At 38.9% G+C, this 21,433-nt stretch overlaps 1 protein-coding gene across 2 annotated transcripts in view; it reads left to right on the top strand.

Annotated features, from left to right (window-relative positions):
- Positions 1 to 1,051: 1,051 nt before the first annotated feature.
- The window catches only part of GPR156 (G protein-coupled receptor 156), a gene marked incomplete at both ends in the record, with an annotated part of 58,364 nt that continues 37,982 nt past the window's right edge, over positions 1,052 to 21,433 (top strand). For both annotated transcript variants that reach the window (XM_082839846.1, XM_082839845.1), the window contains 2 exons: positions 1,052 to 1,147; positions 1,363 to 1,499. In XM_082839846.1, the coding sequence (XP_082695972.1) occupies positions 1,052 to 1,147; positions 1,363 to 1,499 (233 nt within the window). The remainder of the gene's footprint in view (positions 1,148 to 1,362; positions 1,500 to 21,433) is intronic.

Genomic DNA, 21,433 nt, shown 5'->3' with positions numbered 1-21,433 from the left:
CACTCTGTGGGAATTCTTAGAACCCTCAGTTTCTCTCCCTATTACCCGAGTAGCCTATCCCACTTCTAGTAGTCTAACAGTTAAAAAATAAACAAACAGAAAACTCTTGGCAAAGGGCTTGCATATCCTTTTGAGATCCCAGCTGACTGGGCATAGAATGTTCCTCCCTTCACTGAGCTAACAGGAGTGAACAGGACCAACCAACAGACAATGTATGCAGACAGTATGGGCACCTGAGCCTACCACCACCCAGGATCAGACAGAGCTTAATCCCTAAGTTGCATAGAAAGATCTTTGAAGGGCACGGGGGGTTTCCACTAGGGAAAAAAAGAAGATGTGTTCACATATTGAAACTAAAATTCTTGTAGTGCTGGACCATAAAAGGGATCAGAAGAGGGACTGTAGAGCTGTATATCTATAAATTGTTAGGTGTGCTTTGTCTTTGTTTTTAAAGTATTGTTTATTAAAGAGGTTTTGAAATATATTTATTTAAATATATACTATATTTTAAACCTTTGTTATATATAATGTATATAACTACATATAATAAAAATATATAGTTAAAATGTGTAAAATATTTTAAACCTCTGTAATAAACCATTTACATATATGTGTGTGTTTGTGTTTATTTGTGTGTGTTATATATAAATAACATTTGTTTGTTAACAGGCTTAATTGCTTTCTTCTCCTTTGAGACCTGTGTGAGAGTACTTGGAGCAGCGACTGCCATCTGGTGGCAAGCCAGAATCATCGCAGTGTGTGACTTCATGGTTACTAAGATGCCCGCTCTTGACTCACATGGTCTGCACTGGCAGCAGGGGACGAGGAGAGCCTGGAGGGTGTCTGATGAAGGAGCTTAGTGAAATAACTCTCCACTTCCACCTGAATGGATTGTTCCTCCCAGATTCTGCACCAGGAGCCAGCTTCAAAATGGCACCTCTGAAGAAAAGATTTGAGTTGCTCTTCTGTTTTACTCAAAGATCTTCTGGTTATCTACTGGTGGGTAACCAAGACCGTGAATAAGCACATACCAAGAGGGGCATATGATGACATGGAGTCTGAAATAAACTGCTCTGAATTGTGTGATGGTTTTCCTGGCCAGGAGCTGGAGCGGAGACCCCTTCATGATCTCTGCAGGACAACGATTGTAAGTGAGCAGCCATGGGGTGTCAGGGCTGCTTAGATGTACACGTTATTGTTATTATTGTTGATGATGGTAGTGGTGGTGGAGCGGGGAGAAGTACGAGGAGGAAATGCTTATGCAGGACATTATGTCCCAGCTCTGGGGGTCATGGGGGCAGTTCATGTTTGATCTATAGAAGAGCCTTCGTTCCTAACAGCTTCTCTTCATTCTGTTCTCAGACCTCTTCCCACCACAGCAGTAAGACCATTTCTTCATTATCTCCTGCCCTCTTGGGTATTGTTTGGACTTTCCTCAGCTGTGGAATTCTGCTGATAGCCTTCTTTCTTGGCTTCACAATTCGCTGCAGGAAGAACAGGTAAGCAGCCCCATGCCTAGTTTCTCATATCTCGTTGCCTGAAACATGAAACCCAGAGTGTTAGTGTCATTTTGGCACCACGAGCTGCTGGCTGGTATCAGCAAAGCTTGTGTTCTACTGTGGCATTAAACTATGTGAGAAGCTGTCCCTGAAGGAGGCCTGGCCTTGCAGTACAATTCCCTCTTGAGAAGGAGAAAGGTCTGGCCCACTCTTGTGCTAACTACTACAAGGATATCCAAAGAAGAGAATGAAGAGTCTCTCCTCATAAAGGATGGTGAGATCTTTCCGAGAAGATAAGGTATTTGTATTAAAAATAGAGAGCACGTAGAGAAATATTCCAAAGCAACATTGAAGTTTATGGCAGCACAATTGGAACCAGTCTGGGTAAGCTAAGGTTTCCGTAAAAATAGTGAAGCCCCACTACCTGGCTATTCTGCTAGGCAATTGTGACTGGTTGGAAAGTCACTGGCTCATCCAGGTAAGGGCGTATGGCACCCAGGACTGACAAAAGAAACAAAGTGATGGCTTTTTTTCTGAAGGGACTTGCAGAATCTTTCCTTCACTGGTATCCAGTCCTTCCCTCAAGGCCCACCCCATCTCTCCCACTCTGTGCCATCCTCCTGCCCCAGCTATCCCAGGCTCCCTCCTGAGAAGCCCTGCTCCAGCCTTCTCTCCCTGGTCTACAGGTGATTTCTGGATGGAGCCCATGTCAGATTTCAACAACCCCCTCAGAGATGCCAAACTTGCCTGTCCCCACAGCAGCCTGACACTTTGTGGCGATCAAGTGTATTATGCTCCATTGCCTGGGCTTGGCACTCAGATGAGGGTCAGTCAGTTGGATTTGTCTGCAGGCATTTTGGGGTGCCACTGGCCATCTGAGGCTTGGAGGACATGGAACTGTTAGGCAGCAGTGGCTTGATCTACTGCGTCAACCTCAGCACGGCAGTGAGGAGTGGCACTTGGCCCTGGGGGCACCCCTGAAGCTTCCCCAGCCACTTTTCATTCTGTCCCTCAAATACACTAAGCCCACTCCCATCTTAAGGCCTTTGATTTACTGTCACCTTACTGTTCCCACTGCCTGACAGTCTTCTCCAGATCGTCCCATGACTAGTTCCTTCTCATCTGATAGGTCTTGTCTCAATTGTCACCTCTTCAGGGAGGATTTCCCTGATCATCCTGTCCAAGGTAGCGTCTCTACAGAATGGCCACCCAGCCCCCTACGTCTCATGACATATCCCATCACCCTGTTTTATTTTCTTCATAGCAAGTATCATTCTCTGATAATACCATATTTATTGATTTACCTGTTTATTGTCTGCATCCCCCACCAGAATGTAAAGTCTGTGAACACAAGGACCTTGTCTGTCATGCTCACCACTGTTTCCAGCATTTAGAACAGACTGGAACGTAGTAAGTGCTCAGTAAATATGTTTTCAGTGATCCTGGGAGTAAGGAGATTTAAATCCCAGCAGTAGCTGCTGCCAAGAAAATGACTAGGAAAATCACACATTCCAAGGTTAGAAAACTATGGAGTATACTATTTTCAGTTACAACACATTTCTATAATGCAAGTTAGTACCCAATTGGCAAATAAGAAAATAACATCATTGGTTCATATGTAATTTTTTCCCCAGCTAATCAATAGTTTAAAGCATCCAGGGGCAAGCTTTCTTACAGTTAAAGAAGGAAGCCTTAAGCTAAGAATACTGTGATGGCAGTGCAAGCAGTAGCTGGTTTAATGGCTTCAAGAACTGGTATTCTACCTACAATGTGACGCTATCTGATGAAGTTGCAGGAGTAGATGAAGACATGAAGAAGACGTTTCCCTCGTATTTAAAAACAATTGATTGCTGAAGAAAACAGAGATCCAAATTAGATTTTGATGACAGTGTTATCTATTGGAGGTGAATGCCCTTAAGGACCTATGTCTTGCAGATTTAAGGCTGTAAAAATCAGCTGTGATCCTGGGTACAAGTGGTAGTGGACATTTACTGAGTACTAGTATTTTAATTGAGATAATTATTATTTTTTATTAGTATTCTGGTTACAAAGTTAAATGTGTTTCATATGTTATGGCCCCACATTATTTTCCCATAAGCCATTACTTTTATCCACAATTTTGTAGAATGTGAGGTTTTTTAAAAAGCATTTATATGTCTGAACACTTGTAAACAGTGTTATAGCAGAAGCACCTGTACTTGTTTCATTCTACTGAAGACTTTGTTCCTTGTCTTGCTTGCAGCGGGAGCATGACTTGGCATAAAAAATAACGTATTAAGAGGCACTGTGAGTAAAAACACATTTTGCAGTTAAGTAGCTTACAAGGTCAGTCAAGGAAACATAAAATAACCCAGTTTCAAAAGTGCTTTCTTAAATAGTAAAATTTGTTCAAAGGTGCAGCATCACAGTTAGATGCCTCATTTCACTCCAGTTCTGTGGTCTCTAAATTTGTGAATGTGACTCTGTATGTGCACACACATGCATGTGTGTGCCAGAGTAAGAAAAACATTTTAATAAAATAAAAATAATGTAGCAGTGTTCAAGTTCAGTCACCAATACTGTATTTTTGATAACATTTTAAAATGTAGTCTACAAGGGAAAATCAGTAAAGATACAGAAGACTTGAACAACTCCATCAACCAACTTGACCTAATTGACATTTGTATAATCCTACACCCAACAGGAGCAGAATACACATTCTTTTCAAGTACACACAGAACATTTGCCAAGATAGATCACCTTCTGGGCCATAGAGAAGATCTTATTAAATTTAAAAGGATTCAAATTATACAAAGTACGTTCTCTGACCAGAATGGAATTAAATTAGAAATCCATAACAGAGAGATCTCTGGAAAATTCTGAAATATTTGGAAACTAAATAGAATACTTTAAAATAACCCATGGTCAAAGAAGAAATCAGAAGGGAAACTAGAAAGTATTTTCAACTGAATGAAGGTGAAAACACAATATATCAAAAATTTTTGGATGCCATTAAAGCAGTACTTGAGGGGAAATTAGAGCACTAAACTCCATATTATAAAGAAGAAAGATCCACCTTACAAAACAGAAAACAAGAGCAGATGAGTCCCCAAATAAACAGAAGAAAGGAATAATAAAAATCAAAGTGGAAACTTATAAAATGAAAAACAGAAAAGCAACAGATAAAAACAGCAAAACCAAAAACTTTATGAAGATCAATAAGATTGACCAACTTCTAGACAAGGGGCCAGGAAAAAAAAAAGAGAATATATAACTACCCAAGTAAGGGAGAGAGAGCTGTCATCACTAAAGATTCTATAAATATTAGAAGGAAAATAAGTTAATATCATGAACAACTTTGGTAGGCAGTCTCTACAATGTTCTCCAATAAGTCCTACCTCCTGGTAGTCACAATATTGTGAAATCTCTTCTCCTTGAGTATGGGCTAGACTGACTGATTTGCTTATTAGTCACTTGGGATAAGGTTACAAAAAGACTATGGCTTCCAACTTGGATCCCTCTCACTCTTTCACTCACTCACTCTGAGGGATCCCACCTTCCATTTTGTGAGCTGCCCTGCAGAGAGGCCCACATGGCCAGGAGCTGATGTTTCCAGTCTGTGGCCATCAAGGACCTGAGGCTTATTAACAGCCATGTCAGTGAGCTTCAAAATAGATCTTCTGAGTCCTGCTAAGAGCAGTGTGAATAAGCTTGGAAGCAGATTTTCCCCCAGTCGAGCCTTGGAGGACTGCAACCATGGCTCACCAAGGGGTATACTTGTGAGAGACCCTGAGCCAGAGGCACCCCTGTGCCTGTATTGTAGAAATGTTACTAGTTCTACACAAAGTCTTCTAAGAAACTGAAAATAAGGAAGCATTTCCTAACTTACTGTAATGAGTTAGGAAACAAAGAATTTAGAAGAGAAAAAGGCTATAGGCTCATGAACATAGATCCAAAATTCTAAACAAAATTTTAACAAATTGAGTACAACCAATATCAAAAGGATAATTCATCATGACAAAGTGAAGTTTATTCCAGGAATGCAAAGTTGTTTTAACATCCATATATCAATCAATATAATACACCATGTTTACCAACTAAAAAAGAAAACCATATGATCATCTTAATAGGCATAGAAAGAGCATTTGACAAGGTTCAACATCCATTCCTGATAAAATCTCAACAAAGTAAAATAGAAAAGAACTCCCTACCGTTTTTTTTAACATCTTTATTGGAGTATAATTGCTTTACAATGGTGTGTTAGTTTCTGCTTTATAACAAAGTGAATCAGTTATACATATACATATGTTCCCATATCTATTCCCTCTTGCATCTCCCTCCCTCCCACCCTCCCTATCCCACCCCTCTAGGTGGTCACAAAGCACCAAGCTGATCTCCCTGTGCTATGCGGCTGCTTCCCACTAGCTATCTATTTCATGTTTGGTGTGCGTTGGTGGTATAGTGGTGAGCATAGCTGCCTTCCCTACCATTTTTTTTTTTTTTTTTTTTTTTTTTTGGGTACGCGGGCCTCTCACCGTTGTGGCCTCTCCCGTCGCGGAGCACAGGCTCTGGACGTGCAGGCTCAGTGGCCATGGCTCACGGGCCTAGCCGCTCCTCGGCATGTGGGATCTTCCCAGACCGGGGCGCTAACCCGTGTCCCCTGCATCAGCAGGCGGACTGTCAACCACTGCGCCACCAGGGAAGCCCCTTCCCTACCATTTTTAATGGTAGAAGACTAAATGCTTTCCCATTGTGATCAGAAGCAAGATGTCTGCTCTCATCAGTTCTATTCAACAGTGAAGGTTTTAGCCAATGCAAAGAGAAATAAAAGTCACCTAACTTAGGAAGAACTAAAATGGCTTACCTTCAGGTCACCTGATCATCTATATAGAAAGTTCAATGGAATCTATTTTTTTTAAAAAAAAAATTAGAACTAATAAATTAGTTTAACCAGTTTGCAGGGTACAAGATCAATGTACAAAACTCAACTGTATTTCTATATAGTAAAAGCAATTGAAAAGTGAAATTAAAAGTAATGCCATTTACAGTAGCATAAAAAATATGAAATATTTAGGGATAAATCTAACAATGTGAAATACTTGTGCACTGAAAACTGCAAAACATTGCTGAGAGATATTAAAGAAATTCTAAATAAATGGAGACATATTGTGTTCATGGGTTAGAAGACTCAATATTGTTAATTCTCCCCTTATTGATCTATAGACTAAACCCAATCACAATCACAATTCAGCTGGCCTTTTTTTGTATAAATTGACAAGCTGGTTCTACGATTCACATGGAAATATGAAGCACCTAGAAGAGCCAAAACAACTTTAAAGAAGAATAAAGTTGGAGGACTAGGACCACCTGATTTCAAGATGTTACAAAGCTACAGTAATGAAGACAGTTTGGTATTGGGTAAAGATAGACATATACATCAATAGAACAGATAGAATCCAGAAATAAACCTATGCATACATGAGAAACTGCTTTTCAACAAAGGTGCAAAGGCAATTCAGTGGAGAAGGGACAGTCAGTCTTTTCAACAAATGGTGCTGGAACAATTGGATACCCATATGCAGAAATGAACTTTGATCTATATCTTGTGCCATGTTTAGAAATTAACTGAAAATGGATCATAGACCTATCTATTAAATCTAAAAAAATCTAAAACTGTAGAACTTCTCAAAGAAAGCATAGGATAACAATTTTGTGACCTTATAATAAGCAAAGATTTATTAGGTACAACAATAAAAGTAAAATCCATAAAACAAAGCATTGATGAGTTGAACTTCATCAAAAGTAGAAGCATCTTCTCTTCTAAAGAGAAACTTAAGAAAATGAAAAGAAAGCCACATACTGGAAGAAAATATCTGCAAGTCATGTATCTGATAAACAACTTGTATCCAGAATATATAAATAATACTAAAAATTGATAATAAAAGAAGCAATCCAACAACAACAAAAAAATGAGTGAAAGGTTTGAACAGACACTTCACCACAGAAGATATATGGATGGCAAATAAACATGTGAAAAGATAGTCAACACCATTCGTCATAGGGAAATGCATATTAAAACCACAATGAAATACCACTACACACCTATTAGAATGGTTGAAATTTTAAAAGACTGGCTAAATTGGCATATACTGCTGGTGGGAATGTAATATGGTGCAACCACTTTGGAAAACAGCCTGAACGTTTCTTTAAAATTCAACATATGGCTACCATATGATCCAGTCATTCTGCTCTCAGGTTTTCACCCAGAGAAATTAAGCTATATGTATACCATACTTGTATACCATGTTCATAACAGTTTTATTTGTAATAGCCAAAAACTGCAAATAACAAATATCCATCAACAAGTGAACGGATAAACAAATTTTGGTATATCCATACAATGAAATACTACTCAACATTAAAATAATTATTAATATTTGGAACAACGTGGATGGATATCAAAATACTTATGCTGACTGAAGGAAGACAGGCAAAAAAGACTGTATAATATATAATACCAATTATACAAATTCTAGAAAATTAATCTATTGTTAACTAATCTGTAATGATAGAGATCAGATGAGTGGTTGCCTGCAAGTCGGGGGTAACACAGAAGAGCAGGAAGGAGGGATGACCAAGGGGCATGTGGAAACTTTTGGGGGTGATGGTTCATTACCTTCATTGTGGCGAATATTTCACAGGTATATACATATATCAAAACTTAATAAATCATATAATCCTCAAAAATCATACAGTTGATTGTATGTCAGTTACACTCATTAAAGCTATTAAAAATGTAGTCCATAAACATTCTTATTTTTTTGAGAAGGTTCTCATGAGTGAAAAAGTGTACCATATTTGGTGTCCTTTTCCAAAGGGCCCTGCTAGGTGACCTAAAACCCATCTGTGAAGTGTGCTAGGTATTAATGACTGATATGGGAGAATGCACTCTTTTTTCCTAGATTCCTCATGCAGTTTAATAAGGACCAAATTAACTCTTGGAGCAAAGTAGACCTTTCATGTCAAAAGGGAGGCTCTCCTGGTGCCTCCTCTGAAATGCACAAAACAAGGGCAATGTCATAAGTTTTGCATGAAGATAAACTTGTTCAATTAAAGGACTATCTTTTATTCTAAGACCTTATCTCACTGTCATTTGTGATAATGATTTAGATGGTAGTTATTTACATATTGTTACTTCTCAGAATTGAAAGTAGCATTCCCACAATAATCCCCAGTAGCTGGGTTTTTACTACCTGGGAAATCAAAAAGTTTGAGTAATAAGAATTGTGTAGGGGGGCTTCCCTAGTGGCGCGGTGGTTAAGAATCTGCCTGCCAATGCAGGGGACACGGGTTCGAGCCCTGGTCCGGGAAGATCCTACATGCTGCGGAGCAACTAAGCCCGTGCGCCACAACTACTGAGCCTGTGCTCTAGAGCCCATGAGCCACAACTGCCAAGCCCGCGTGCCGCAACTACTGAAGCCCGTGCACCTAGAGCCTGTGCTCCTCAGCAAGAGAAGCCACCACAATGAGAAGCCTGCACACCGCGACGAAGAGTAGCCCCCACTCACCACCACAGAGAAAGCCTGCACGCAGCAATGAAGACCCAATGCAGCCAAAAATAAATAAATAAATAAATAAATTTTAAAAAAAGAATTGTGTAGGGTATGAGATTTTGCCCTACTTATAAGTTAACAACTTAGCCTGTTACTGTTTTATGCTAGCAAAAGACACAAGACTCTTGGGTCAGAAACAAAGTACTTCATTACTCATGGTAGAAAGCAGTAGTCAGAGCTTTGTGTTGGGTTTGTGCTGGTTCCCATGCCATCAGTCCCATGGGGATGATGCAGGGCCCATGATGGATGATACTTGCACACACAGGGGGCTACCATTAAAGGAAAGGAACCTAAGCCTGGGGAATTCTTCACTTTTATAGTGAATCGTAACAAGCCTATTCTTTGTCTGGGGGGTGGGGTATGTTACCTCATCTCTCAAGGTTGCTCACTGCAAACACAGCCCTGAGAAATGGTCTAGTTAAGGAGCAGTCAGGGCCTTGCCTGTGGCCATACCCAGCAAGAATGTATTTCTGTGGTGCCAGTTGTAACTTCTCATTTTTCATTTCTGATTTTATTGATTTGGGCCCTCTCTCCTTTTTTCTTGATGAGTCTGGCTGAAGGTTTATCACTTTTGTTTGTCTTTTCAAAGAACGAGCTGTTAGTTTCATTGATCTTTTCTATTGTTTTTCAGTCTGTATTTCATTTATTTCTGCTATGATCTTTATGATTTTTTTCCTTCTACTAACTTTGGGTTTTGTTTGTTCTTCTTTAGGTATGAGGTTAGGTTGTTTATTGGAGATTTTTTGTTGTTTCCTAAAGTAGCTTGTATCGCTATAAACTTCCCTCTTAGAACTGCTTTTTCTGCATCCTATAGTTTTTGGATTGTTGTGCTTTTATTTTCTTTTGTCTTCAGATTTTTTAAAAATTTCTTCTTTGATTTCTTCAGTGATCCATTGGTTGTTTAGTAGCATATTGTCTAGATTCCACATGTTTATGTTTTTTGCAGTTATTTTCTTGTAATTGATTTCTAGTCTCATAGTATTGTGGTCAGAAAAGATGCTTGATATGATTTCAGTTTTCTTAAATTTCCCAAGACTTGTTTTGTGGCCTAGCAAATGATCTATCCTGGAGAATATTCCATGTGCACTTGAAAAGAATGTGTATTCTGCTGCTTTGGGATGGAATGTTTTATTATATATATAAATATAAAGTTTTTTATATGTGCTCCTATGTTGAGCACATATGTATTTATAATTGCTGTATCTTCTTGTATCAATCCCTTGATTATTATGTAATGACCTCCTTTGTTTCTTGCTACAGTTTTTGCTTTAACATCTATTATGTCTCATATAAGTATTGCTGCCCCAGCTTTTGTTTGATTTCCATTTGCATGGAGTATTCTTTTTTCCATCCCCTTGCTTTTAGTTTTGTGTGTCTTTAGATCTGAAGTGAGTCTCTTGTAGGCAGCATATATATGGGTGGTGTTTTTGTATCCATTCAGCCAGTCTGTGTCTTTTGATTGGATCATTTTTTTTAACATCTTTATTGGAGTATAATTGCTTTACAATGGTGTGTTAGTTTCTGCTTTATAACAAAATGAATCAGCTACACATATACATATATCCCCATATCTCCTCCCTCTTGCATCTCCCTCCCACCCTCCCTATCCCACCCCTCTAGGTAGACACAAAGCACCAAGCTGATCTCCCTGTGCTGTGCGGCTTGATTGGATCATTTAGTCCATGTTCCTTTAAAGTATTGATAAGTATGTACTTATTGCCATTTTGTTAACTGTTTTGTGTTTTTTTTTAGTTCTTTTTTGTTCCTTTTTTCTTTTGTTCTCTTCCCTTTTGATTTGAAGACTATCTTTAGTGTTATGTTTGGGTTTCTTTCCCTTTTTGAGAAGAAGACCATATATTTTATGATTCCATTTATTAAAATGCTTAGAATAGACAAATCTATATAGACAGAAAGTAGGTTAGTGGTTACCTATTGCTAGGGAAAAGCAAATTAATACTATGAGATATATACCAAATGACTTAAATTTTTAAAGATAAAGATAAAGATGCAAAACTGTGAAATTCTTGTCTGCTCATGGTGAGAGTGCAAATTGGTACAACCACTTTGGAAAGTGATTTGGTATATCTTCTTTTTTTTTCCTGTGAAAATTTTTTTTCTCCCAGGTTTATTGAGATATAATTGACATATAACACTATATAAGTTGAAGGTGTACAGCATTATGATTTGTTACATACATCGTGAAATGATTATCACAGTAAGTTTAGTGACCATCCATCATCTTGTATAGATACAAAATTAAAGAAATAGAAAAAAACTTTTTCCTTGTGATGAGAACTCTTAGGAGTCACTCTATTAACAACTTTCATATGTAACATACAGCAGTGTTAATTATATTTACCATGTTGTACATTACATCCCTAGTTCTTATTTTTCTTATATGGCATATTTTCTAAAATTAACAATACATGTAACTTGTGATCCAGCAAATCCACTTCTAAATTATTCCCATGAGAAATGTATGCACATTTATACCAAAAGTTGTATAAAGAATATTCACACTAGCATTATTTGTAGTCATCCCAACTGTCCTTTAACAGTAGAAGGAATAAATGTTATGGTACATTCTTGCAATGAAATACTATTCAGCAATGAAAATGAACAAGTTATTAACACCCAGAAACATGACCAAATCTCATAAACAAATTTTAAAAGCTGGCCACAAAAGAACATGTACTATATGCTTCCCCTTAAATACATTTTAAAGGCATAACTAAAGTATAGTGTTAAAAGTCAAGCTAGTGGAAAAAAAAAGTCAAGATAGTGGTGTACCTTTAGGGAGGAAGGAAAGGGTAATAATTATGAGTGGAGGTTTTGAGGTATTGAAATGTTCTTTTTCTTGACTTGGATGATAGTTACATAGATGTTTTCTTGGTAATAATTCACTGAGCTAAACATTTATAATTTGTGCACTTAAAAAATACCTTTCCTGGTCCAAGATTATTTTTTTAAAAAGTCAACCTGTCAGGTATCTATAAGTGTAGAAGGCATGAATAGGAAGTGGCAATGTCTTCAGGAGACTGCTGAACATGAGGACAAAGAGTCAGCTTCTAAATACCTTCCTTACATAATGCCAGATGTCCACGTGTTCAACTGCTTCACCATAATAGCCTTTCTTACTTTGATCAGATTCCTGCATCAGGGTTTGTTCTTAAATTTCCTGTTCCCTTGGCTTTCGTAAATGTAGCTGAGCATCAGATTTTCACTTAATTTGGATGTTAACAAGGTTAGACAGTAATCTGACATTAATCAGTTGCTGATCCTATTCTATTCCTTCTTCCATCTCTGTCCCACTAAAGAGCTTGCTTTCTGGGGGGAGGGAAGTTTTCAGACAGTAGACATATTTCAGTTAATATTCTGAACTTTGCCGTGATCAATGGAGGAAGATGCTATTCCTGTGTGCGTGCATGCACGCGCACCCGTGTGTGTGTGTGTGTGTGTGTGTGTGTGTGTGTGTGTGTGTGTGTGTGTGTTAGGAGGAGGTGGTGATCAGGATGCTAATCTATGCACAGTGACCTTTGCTTCTATCTGACTGAGCAGATGTAGGAATTAATCATTGTCACTCCTGGATGCTGCAGCTGCAGCTGTCCCCCACTGCCTTTCTGTTCCTGATAGATTTATTAGTGCATTTTGTTTGCTGGAAAACATGCCTCAGCAGAGTAGAACTGGCAAATTAGAGAAGCTTATCTGTGAATATAATTTTCTAGAAACATGTTTTTCCTGCACATCGTACTTATGTACTCTAAACTCTTTAAAAGAAAAAGAAAGAGAGAAAAGAAAAACAAACTGGTAATATTGTTTATGTAATATCTCAACAGTTATGTCTCATCCTGAGAAATTTCACAGTGGACCAGTAACATTACTGTATAGCGTAGGATTGCAAAGAACTGATTGTCTTCTAACCTCTGTACCCTTCTTCTTTTTGTATCTGCCCCCCCACCCATTAACTTTCAACTATCAGTTTGGTCCCACCCCTGGAATATGGGCATAGTTTGGCTGTAGGCACAAGAAAATAAGTGGTGTAAATTAGCACTAAATTCATATTATAGCAGGCCCCACTAACAACTTTCAGACTATAGCTAACACTCTCTGGACCCCAGGCATCCCCGCTGTGTAGATATCCCTGCAGCCACACCAAATCCAACCCATGCCAATATTGACACTAGTCTGGATGGAAATCAAAGTAGCCACACCGTTTTGGATGTTGAGAGTCAGCTCCAGAATGCAGTATAAATTTCCTAGATCTGGCCTATCTATTTACTTAAAAAAAATTTTTTATTGGGGTGTAATTGATTTACAATGTTGTGTTAGCTTCAGGTTACAGCAAAGTGAATCTGTTATACAAATACATATATACACTCTTTTTTAGATTCTTTTCCCATATAGGCCATTACAGAGTATTGAGTAGAGTTCTTTGTGCTATACAGTAGGTCCTTATTAGTTATCTATTTTATATATGGTAGTGTGTATGCGTCAATCCCAGTCCTCCAATTTATCCCTCCCCTTCCTACTCCCTGGTAACCGTAAGTTTCTTTTCTTTTTTTTTAAAATAAATTTATTTATTTTATTTTTGGCTGCATTGGGTCTTCATTGTTGCTCGCGGGCTTTCTCTAGTTGCAGCGAGCAGGGGCTACTCTTGTTGCAGTGCACAGGCTTCTCATGGTGGTGGCTTCTCTTGTTGCGGAGCACGGGCTCTAGGCACGTGGGCTAGTTGTGGCACGCGGGCTCAGTAGTTGTGGCTTGCGGGCTCTAGAGCACGGCTCAGTAGTTGTGGCACGTGGGATCTTCCCGGTCCAGGGCTTGAACCTGTGTCTCCTGCACTGGCAGGCGGATTCTTAACCACTGTGCCACCAGGGAAGCTCCCATAAGTTTATTTTCTATATCTGTAAATCTATTTTGGTTTTGTAGATAAGTTCATTTGTAGTCTTTTTTTAGATTCCACATATAAGCGCTATGTTATATTTGTCTTTCTCTGTCGACTTACTTCACTCAGTATGAGAATCTCTGGGTCCATCCATGTTGCTGCACATGGCATTATTTTGTTCTTTTTGTGGCTGAGTAATATTCCATTGTGTGTATGTACCATATCTTCTTTATCCATTCCTCTGTTGATGGACATTTAGGTTGCTTCCATGTCCTGGCTATTGTGAATAGCACTGCAGTGAACATTGGGGTGCGTGTATCTTTTTGAATTATGGTTTTCTCTGGATGGCCTATCTATTTTCATTTTCCCCCTCTCTCTTATCAACTCAACATGCCCTGGGGCAGAGGCCAGAGTGGAGCAGCCAGTGTCTATTTAGAGTCTGTTCATTCCTTTCCTCGTGGCATACTGCCTGCTAGAATCCTGGGCCTCTCCCTTAGATACCTACACTAGCCTGTAGTATATCCTCCCTTTCTGGTACAACCCCTCACTCACTGGGTCCTCTGCTAATTTTCTGTACTTCCTGACCCTGCTTGGCGGACTTTGATTTTCACTCATATTTCACTATTTTGTTGACTCTTTCTTTTTTTTTTTAAATTTTTTTGAAGTCTTTATTGAATTTGTTACAATATTGCTTCTGTTTATATTTTGGTTTTTTGTCCATGAGGCATGTGGGATCTTAGCTCCCTGACCAGGGATTGAACCCACACCCCCTGCATTGGAAGGCAAAGTCTTAACCACTGGACTGCCAGGGAAGTCCCTTGTTGACTCTTTCTTCTGTATTTCTCTTCCTCAAAGTGATGTCCTGGTTTTACTTTTTTAAAACATTTTTTTAATTGAAATATAGTTGATTCACAATGTTGTACCAAGATCTCCTGGTTTTAGACATCCTTGCATGTTCAATCCCTAAATTACCACTGCTGCTTCTTCCTTTCATGCTCCCAGGATCTGGTTTGTGTGTCTTAATCCTATGAGTCTGCCTAGACTCCTGAATTCTGGTGTAACCTCTTTGGCCACCATTTGAGCCCCAATTCTTACCAGCTTTCTGTCTCTGATAGTGATACCAAGCACCTTATTAGGAGAAGACAGGTTAATCCTCTGGATATCAACTTTAGTATTTGGTCCCATCTTCCCCCCTGCCCCCAAAAAACAAGCTATCCAAGTGTCCACTGACAGATGAATGGATAAACAAAATGTGAGATGTACATGCAATGGAATATTATTCAGCCTTAAAAGGGAAGGAAATTGACATATGTTACAACACAGATGTATCTTGAGGACATTAAGTGAAATAAGCCACTCACAAAAAGACAAATACTGTATGCATCTATTTATATGAGATATCAAGGGTAGTCAAACTCATAGAAATAGAAAATAAAATGGTTGTTGCTAGGGGCTGAGGGGAGGGAGGGAGAAATGGGAAATTATTGTTTAATGGGTATAGAGTTTCAGTTTTGCAAGTTGAAAAAGTTCTAGAGATTGGTTACACAACAATGTCAATATAATTAATACTACTGAACTGTACACTTAAACAGGGTTAAGATGGTAAATTTTATGTTTTATTGTATGTAACTTTATTTTTATTTTACCACAATTAAAATCGTTTTAAATTTTAAAGAGAAAAACTAAAACTCCTATTAGTAGTAACTTATTTTGATAAAATAATCTACTATAGGGCCATTTCCTTAAAACTGTATTTTATTGCCTGTACTATCTTTCAGGGGAATAATGATAATGATCATCCTTAGATCATTACCTGTTTTGTGAAGTTGTTACTTTATTTTTCATGTCCTAACTCTACATTTCTGAACCTTTAAATGGTATCATCTCTTTCAAGTATTCCAGGATTTCCTTGTAGTATACACAAGATCTCTTTGTGATTTAATAGGTTTCTATGACATCCCCCTTGGTCTTCTCCTTTCCAGGCTGCAGAGTGGTCTGTCCTCATTCTCTAGAGACCCTGCCACTCAGCTTTTCTTCTCCAGAATTTATTTATTTTCCTCATATCCTTCTTTAGTAAAGGTGACGAAAGCCAGATGTTTCCTTCTGGCACATTGTGATACCTTACCCTGGGCTTTAGATTCTTACCAGAAAGGGAAGGAGGTGGCCTAGTTTTGTGTGAGATATACAGCAAACAGTAGTAAAATAGAAATGTTATTGGCAAGGAGAGTCTTTCTCAAATCTCCATGGGTAAGAATTCCTCAGACACATAAGATAACAATAAGAATATACTTATTCTTTTGAAATATAATTCACACACCATGAAATTCATCTTTTTTTAATTAATTAATTTTTGGCTGCATTGGGTGTTCGTTGCTGCTTGCGGGCTTTCTCTAGTTGCGGCGAGCGGGGACTACTCTTCGTTGTGGTGCATGGACTTCTCATTGTGGTGGCTTCTTTTGCTGTGGAGCACGGGCTCTAGGCATACAGACTTCAGTAGTTGTGGCTCACTGACGCTAGAGTGCAGGCTCAGTAGTTGTGGCTCATGGGCTTAGTTGCTCTGAGGCATGTGGGATCTTCCCGGACCAGGGCTTGAACCCGTGTCCCCTGCATTGGCAGGCAGATTCTTAACCACTGCGCCACCAGGGAAGCCGGAAATTCATCTTTTTAAAGTGTACAATTCAGAAGATTGGACAATTATCATCACTATCTAATTCCAGAATAATTTCATTACTCTGAAAAGAAACGTCATACCTGTTAGCAGTCCCTCCCTATTTCTTCCCTCCCCCAGCCTCTAGCAACTACTAGTCTAACTTCTATCTCTGTAAATTTGCCTTATCTGGACAATACGTATAAAGTCATACAACATGTGGCCCTTTGTATCTGGCTTCTTTCACTTAGCATAATCTTAGCATAATGATTACAAGGTTCATCCATGTTGTAGTATGAAGCAGCACTTCATTCCTTTTTATGGCTGAATAATGTTCTGTTGCATGAATATTCCACATTTTGTTTATCCAATTATCAGCTGATAGATATTTGGTTATTTTCCCTTTTTTGTCTATTATGAATAATATGCTGCTATGAACATTCATGTATAAGTTTTTGTGTGTACATTATGTTTTCCTTTATCTTGGGTGTATGTCTAGGAGTGGAATTTCTGAGTCATGTGGTGGCTCTGTATTTACATAAATGCTGAGCTCTTTTCCAAAGTAGCTCTAGCATTTTACAGTCTCACTAGCAATGTTTGAGGGTTCCAGTTCCCTCCACATAATTGCCGACACTTGTTATTATCTGTCTTCTTTATTCTAGCCATCCTAGTGTGTATAAAGTGGTTTTGTGGTTTTGATTTGCACTTCTCTGATGGGTAATAATGTTGAGCATTTTTTCATGTACTTATGGATCATTTGTGCATCTTCTTTGGAGAAATGTCTATTCAAATCCTTTCACAATTTAAAAAATTAAATTATTTATCTTAGGAATATAAACCAGTGATATCTCAAACTTGGTTTATATTAGAATCTCCTAGGGAGCTTTTAAAAATCCTGATATCCAGGCTTCACCCTAGACCAGTTAAATCAGAATGTCTGGGAGTGGGACAATAGCAGCAGTTTTTTCCAACTTTCCAGGTGATTCCAGTGTTTGAGAACCAGTGCTTTAGGCTAGATGACCAAGCTGATGATACCAATATACAAATGTTAAAGATTTAGAAACTTAGAAATTATGCCAGGTATTAAAACTTGAACTAAATGTGAATTGTAAAAAGTCTAATCAGGTCAAGAGGTAGGGGTGAGCTTTTTAACAGAGATTTTTGATAGAATGAACTTTCCTATAACAGGAGGTTTCAAACCACCTACAGTTAGAAAAATGTCCTAGCTGTGGTTCTTGCCTTGTGACTAGGCATTGGTCTTAGGAGGTAACCATGGGTGAGCCAATTAAGGTGAGTTATCATGACACATTCAATCCATAAGCCCAGAAAATTTATCTCAATCATTCAGTGCTCAAAGGGAAACTATGACAAAATATGAGTATTAGCTAGGAGAAAATTGAAACATAGGCTTTGAAAGTCAAAAGAAGATTGGAGACTGTTTTAAGAAATTCTATTGGAAGTGTAGGGAAAGAGTAACTGAGAATTTAAAAAAAATTAAAAAATCCAAGCACTTAAAAATGTGATAGTCACAATGTTTATTGTGGAGGGAAAAAGACGTCTCTCAAAGACTGTAAAAAGCTACCCAGAAGAGATCAGGGAGCCCACAGAGTATGTCAGGTTAGGTACAAAATAGGAAAAAAGACTTTGAGAAGCACCTTTGAAGAGAGTCCAAAACACATAAAGGGATTATTTAAATCTATTAAAAGGAAGAAGCTTAGAATAACAGTGGGATCTTTTGCTGTTAATAATGGGGCACAGGGAGTGCTCAGAGACCAAAAGACAATAAGTCTAAACTAATTGTGTGCCTCTGAATTTATTGAGAAAGATACCAGAGTGATTACCACATTCAAATTGCCTCCTATGAATGAATCAGTAGTAGTTGATCAAATAGTTTTCTCTGTTTTGCATATTTCAAGTCAGGTAGACAAATAAATATTGATTAGCCACTGGAAACTGTTGACATTCGTCTTGAGAATTTTGAAGGCCTCCAGAAGAAATTTTTCTCTTAGTCATGCCTTTCTCTGAAGCTATTGCCCTGGCCCTCTCCTTCCTGTTACCACCAAGCTTCTTAGAAGAGTGGTATTCAGCCACCTCCACTTCCTCATCTCCAGCGCATTCTTCAACCCATGCCCTGATTCCAGTGAAATGGCCTTTGACAACATCGTTAAATCAACTCATCTCTTTTTAGATGCCATCCTGTTTAGCCTCAAGCCACGTTAACACTTAACCATCTCCTTTGTTCCTCCTTTCTGAAAACTTCTCTGCTCTTAACTTTACCATACATGATTGCCCTGGTTTTAGCTCTTTGCTTCTTACCAGCTGCTTTCACTGGCTCCATTTCATGTTGATATCATCTTCGGTTCCAGTCTTAATTCACTTCTTAGACTATACCCATCACCTGGTCTTAATCCCTCCTGTGACATATCTGTGACATATCCCCAAGCCCTGCCTTTTTCAAATCCCACATTCTAACTTCATCATTTCTCATTCTGGATTTCCTTGTCTCCCTACACATCCAGTTAGTCACCGAGTCTTAGACATTTAATCTCTGAAATGTCTCTAAAATTGTTCTCCTATTACCCACCTCTGTTGCCCAAGTGTAGTACTGATCTACTTTTCATCTGAATTCTTGCAGGAGCCCCCTAACTGGTCTTGTCCATTTCCAGTTCAGCTTTTGCCCTCTTGCCAGCATTTTTTTCTTCAAACATAGACTTCTATTGCCTACCCAACTCCTAAGGTAAGCACTTAAGATCTTTTGTAGTCTGGCCTTAATCTACAATTTCTGTTTATTCCCTTTAAATTAAGTTGTACTTGCATCATACAAGATAATGGCCATTCCTAGAGCATACCATGCACTTTCATCGCCCAGCTTTTGCTCATGCTCTTCCTTGTTTCATGACTCTTCTCATTTTTCACCTGATAAACTCCTATTCATCCTTTAAGACAAACTCTTGTCCATCAAAATGTGGGCCCTGGACCAGCAGCATCAGTAGCATCTGGGAACTTGTTAGAAATACAAATTCTTGGCACCCTACGGTAGACCCTACTGAATCTGACACTTTGGAGGGTGATGACCAGATCTGTACTTTAACAGGCTCTTCAGGTGATTCTTACCAATTCTAAAATTTAAGAACCACTGTTCTAAGGCACAATTCCTTTATCAGTGTCCACAGCACTTTGCATATACCCATGGTAGTTGCTACGCTGTTTCATAATCATATTTACCCATCCACTTATCTATTTCCTCTGCCTCATATTGAGTCCTCAAATTCAAATACAATATTTTTGTTTATTTCCTAGCACCTGCCAGTGTCTGGCATACAGGAGACGCTTGATAAGAATTCGGAACCTTAAGCACACGCTACTCCCCTCCAGGATTCGGTCCAGTCAGAGTGCATACAAACACACAGCGCTGACAATCAGAAGGTGTCCAAGGTTTCTACTCTTAAAAGCTGACATGTGCCACACTAGCCAAAAGCACACATACTGACAAGACCAAGTGTCAGCAAGGATACAAAGAAACTGGATCTCTCATACATTGCTGGTGGGTAAAATGGTACCACTACTCTGGAAAACAGTTTGGCAGATTTGTACGAAGTCAAACATACACTCACTGTGTAATTCAGCAATCACACTCCTGGGTATTTACCCTAGAGAAATCAAAACTTATCTTCACCAAAAAAAAAAAAACTGTACACAGATGTTTATAGAAGCTTTATTTGTAATAATCAAAACCTAGAAACAATCCAAACATCCTTCAACAGGTGAATGGATAAACAAGCTGTGGTACATCTATATAGTGGAACACTACCCAGCAATAAAAGGGAACAAGCTGGGGCATTATGCCGAGGGAAGAAAGCCAGTCTCAAGAGGTTACATACTGTATGATTCTATTTATATGGCATTCTCAAGAGACGAATTTATAGTGATGAAGAACAGATCAGAGGTTGCCAGGGGTTATGGTTGGAGGGAAGGGTGTGACTTGGAGCGGGTAGTTGGAGGGAGGTTTTGTTTTGTTTGCATAATGGAAGAGTTTCGTATCCTGATTATGGTGGTAGTTATCAATGCATTAATCTATACATGTGATAAATTTCATAGATCTACACACACAAAGAGTGCATGTAAAAACTGGTGAGATTCGAATAGGGTCTATAGTTTAGTTGATAGTATTGCACCAGTGTTGATTTCCTGGTTTTGATAATGTACTCTAGTTATGTAACATGTTATCTTTGGAGAAAGCTGGGGGAAGGGTACACAGAAACTCTCAGTTCTGTTTTGCAATTCCCTGTGAGTCAAATAATTTCAAAAGAAAAAGGCTTTTGAGAAATAGAAAGCACAGGGATTTCTGGTGAAAGCTAAATTAGAAAGCGCTGCTTGACACAACTCTAAAATGGGCCCCAGGAAGGGAGACGAGTTCGTTGCCCAGTGGAGATGGGAAGGGAGGGAAGTGGAGTGGAAATTTCTGCCTTGGAGACTGTTTGGTAGGACGTGGCCCAGGCCTGTTACCTCTCTCCAGTGTGACTGCAGGCTCCTGCTCGCTCGGGGAAGAGTGAGTACTGGGGTGGAGAGGGAGGTGAAAGCTTCCTCCTCAGCAGTTTCCCACATGGGGAGAGTGGGAGGAAAACCTTTCCTCAATAGGCCTAGGTGGGAAAATGGAAAGAGGGGTTAAGAAATGTTGACATCCTGGACTTCCCTGGTGGTCCAGTGGTTAAGACATTCTGCTTCCACTGCAGGGGACATGGGTTCCAACCCTGGTCAGGGAAGTTCTGCATGCCATGTGTGGTCCGGCCAAAAAAAAAAAAAGTTAACTTCC

The sequence above is a fragment of the Leucopleurus acutus genome, assembly GCF_964270905.1.
Source record: "Leucopleurus acutus genome assembly, chromosome: 5".
In the NCBI taxonomy this organism is placed as follows: Eukaryota; Metazoa; Chordata; class Mammalia; order Artiodactyla; family Delphinidae; genus Leucopleurus; species Leucopleurus acutus.
Note: the sequence above shows the minus strand (reverse complement) of the source record. Positions and strands in the feature narration are given on the sequence as shown.